The 2,274-nt window shown below is 45.3% G+C and overlaps 1 protein-coding gene across 1 annotated transcript; it reads right to left on the bottom strand.

The window, feature by feature from the left end:
• Window positions 1-943: 943 nt before the first annotated feature.
• LOC115637835 (olfactory receptor 6B1-like) lies at window positions 944-1,918 on the bottom strand. Its single transcript, XM_030539451.1, has one exon. It carries the CDS (start codon window positions 1,916-1,918, stop codon window positions 944-946), a length of 975 nt encoding a protein of 324 aa, XP_030395311.1.
• Between the last annotated feature and the right edge of the window lie 356 nt (window positions 1,919-2,274).

Raw genomic sequence — 2,274 nt, 5'->3', positions numbered from 1 at the left:
GTTGGATATCTGTGGAGCGTTAGGGATGCTGGGATATCTGACACAGAGTTATGTGGGTGTTTAGGTACTTGAGACGTGTGTGGATGTATATGTGTTTGTTTGTATGCTTGGTTATGGAGTACAGAGAGGGAGTTGGTGTGATCTGAATGAGAGTTAGGAACCTCACCCGCTTAGGAATGTTTGAAAATCCCACTAGGAACCTATCTGCATCTGTAGGCATTTAAATACCTGTGATAATCTGGCCCTGTTAACCAGATGTCAGGGGCACTCTCTGTCCCCAATTCCCGACTCTGATTTCCCCAAAATCAATAGGGTCTTGCCCAGTGGTGCCTAGAACAATCCATGAAAATGCTGATCTGGGCATTCAGACACTGCCATTTTGCAGAGAAACAGAGAAATACCATCAAGTTGAGTTTAACCAATAAACCACTTAACAGACTTATTTTCTTCCAAAAAAGTGTGCTTCACAATGGTGAATAAGGCCTGTTACCTTGTTCCATGTCACACAAGGGATCAGGAGCAGAGCAAGTAATAGACTCCATGAATCCTGAATCTGAGCCTCTGCTAATATGACATACTCCTCTCCCATAGCCAAGTGTACCACCCAGGAGTCCTAAATCCCATCCATCACCTGCTTTAACCCACTAGATCACTAGACCACACTCCTCTGAAAGAGCCAGAGATAAAACCCAGAGTCCTGACTTCCTGCCCCCCACCTTTCAGTCTAATCCATTAAACCCCACAATTCTCCAAGATCTGAGAATAGAACTCAGAAGTCCTGACCTCCCCCACACAGGTATTTCTTTCTCTAACCGCAATGCAGAAATGGGAAGAGCACCCTACTATCAATTGCTGACCAATAGCTTCCATCATTATTTAAAGCTTTGGCCTTGGTGGATAGGACAGTCTAACATTGGTCATCCACAATCCCCCTCCTTTTCACTTAACTATCCCAGTCAATGAGTCCAACGTTCTTCCAATTCAGCCTTCTTCTGCCGCACAGCACTCTCCTCAGTGCCTCCTTCACTTCCTTGTTCCTCAGATTGTAGATGACAGGGTTGAGGAGCGGGGTGACTACACAGTAGAAGACAGAGACTACCTTGTCTGCCTGGAAGGTGTAGCGCACTGTGGGCCAGACATACATGAATGTGACAGTGCTGTAGAAAATGGTGACCACGATGAGGTGGGAGGCGCAGGTGGAAAAGGCCCATTGTCTGCCAATGGTGGAGGGCGTCCTGCAGATGGTGGAGATGATGAAGCAATAGGACACCATAGTGAGCAGGAAGGAGCAGAGGATGATGACCCAGGTGAAGGTGAAGAATATCATCTCGCTGACTGAGGTGTCTGTGCATGAGTGGTTCAGCACTGGTGCCAGGTTGCAGAAGAAGTAGTTGATCTTGTTGGGGTCGCAGAAGAAGAACTGAGTGGTAGAGATGGTGAGAGGCAAATTGCCAATGAAACCACTCACCCAAGAGCCAACAGCCAGCCGGGTGCAGACCTTTTTGTTCATCAGAGTGCTGTAGTGCAGCGGGTAGCAGATGGCAATGTAGCGATCATAAGCCATCACACCCAGAAACATGCACTCTGTGGTTCCCAAGCAGCAGAAGGCATAGAATTGGATGATGCAGCCCGACACAGATATGGTGGTCCTCTCCACCATGAAGCTGGACAGCATCTTGGGCACGGTGACTGTGGTGTACCAGATCTCCATAAAAGAGAAGTTGCTCAGGAAGAAGTACATGGGTGTGTAAAGGGGGTTGTCCTTCCACGCGGTGGCGATGATGGTGGCATTGACCGTTATAGTCAAAGCAGAAGGAAGAAGGAAGAAGGTAAAGAAAAGAAAGGCCTGCCATCTTTGTAGGCTATTGAACCCTAAGAGGATGAATTCAGCAACAGCATTCTGGTTTCTGGCATCCATCCTTCACTGTGTTTAGAATTGGAGAAGGATTAAGAAGAATATGAAATAATAATAATAATAATGGTGAAATATAATGTAAATGTTACTGATCTGAAAGATTTTAAATGAAGTTTCCATTGTGGAAAGAGGACAAACTGAGGGTCTCTCGGTCGCTCTCTCTTTTTGTATTATGTCCATCATAGATTCCAAGATTTTAAGGCCACAAATAATCATTCTGATCTTTTAGTTTGACCTCCTTTACAGCATAGGTCATAGAACTTCCCCAAAATTATTCCTAGAACATACTTTTTTTTTAGAAAAAAAAGCATCCAATCTTAATTTTAAAATGGTCAGTAGTGGAGAATCCACCCCAGCAC

Source organism: Gopherus evgoodei, chromosome 21 (assembly GCF_007399415.2).
Source record: "Gopherus evgoodei ecotype Sinaloan lineage chromosome 21, rGopEvg1_v1.p, whole genome shotgun sequence".
NCBI lineage: Eukaryota > Metazoa > Chordata > Testudines > Testudinidae > Gopherus > Gopherus evgoodei.
Note: the sequence above shows the minus strand (reverse complement) of the source record. Positions and strands in the feature narration are given on the sequence as shown.

What these genes read in the sequence shown, in the direction of transcription:
- LOC115637835 (XM_030539451.1), bottom strand. Translation starts at nt 1,918, where the DNA reads ATGGATGCCAGAAACCAGAATGCTGTTGCTGAATTCATCCTCTTAGGG.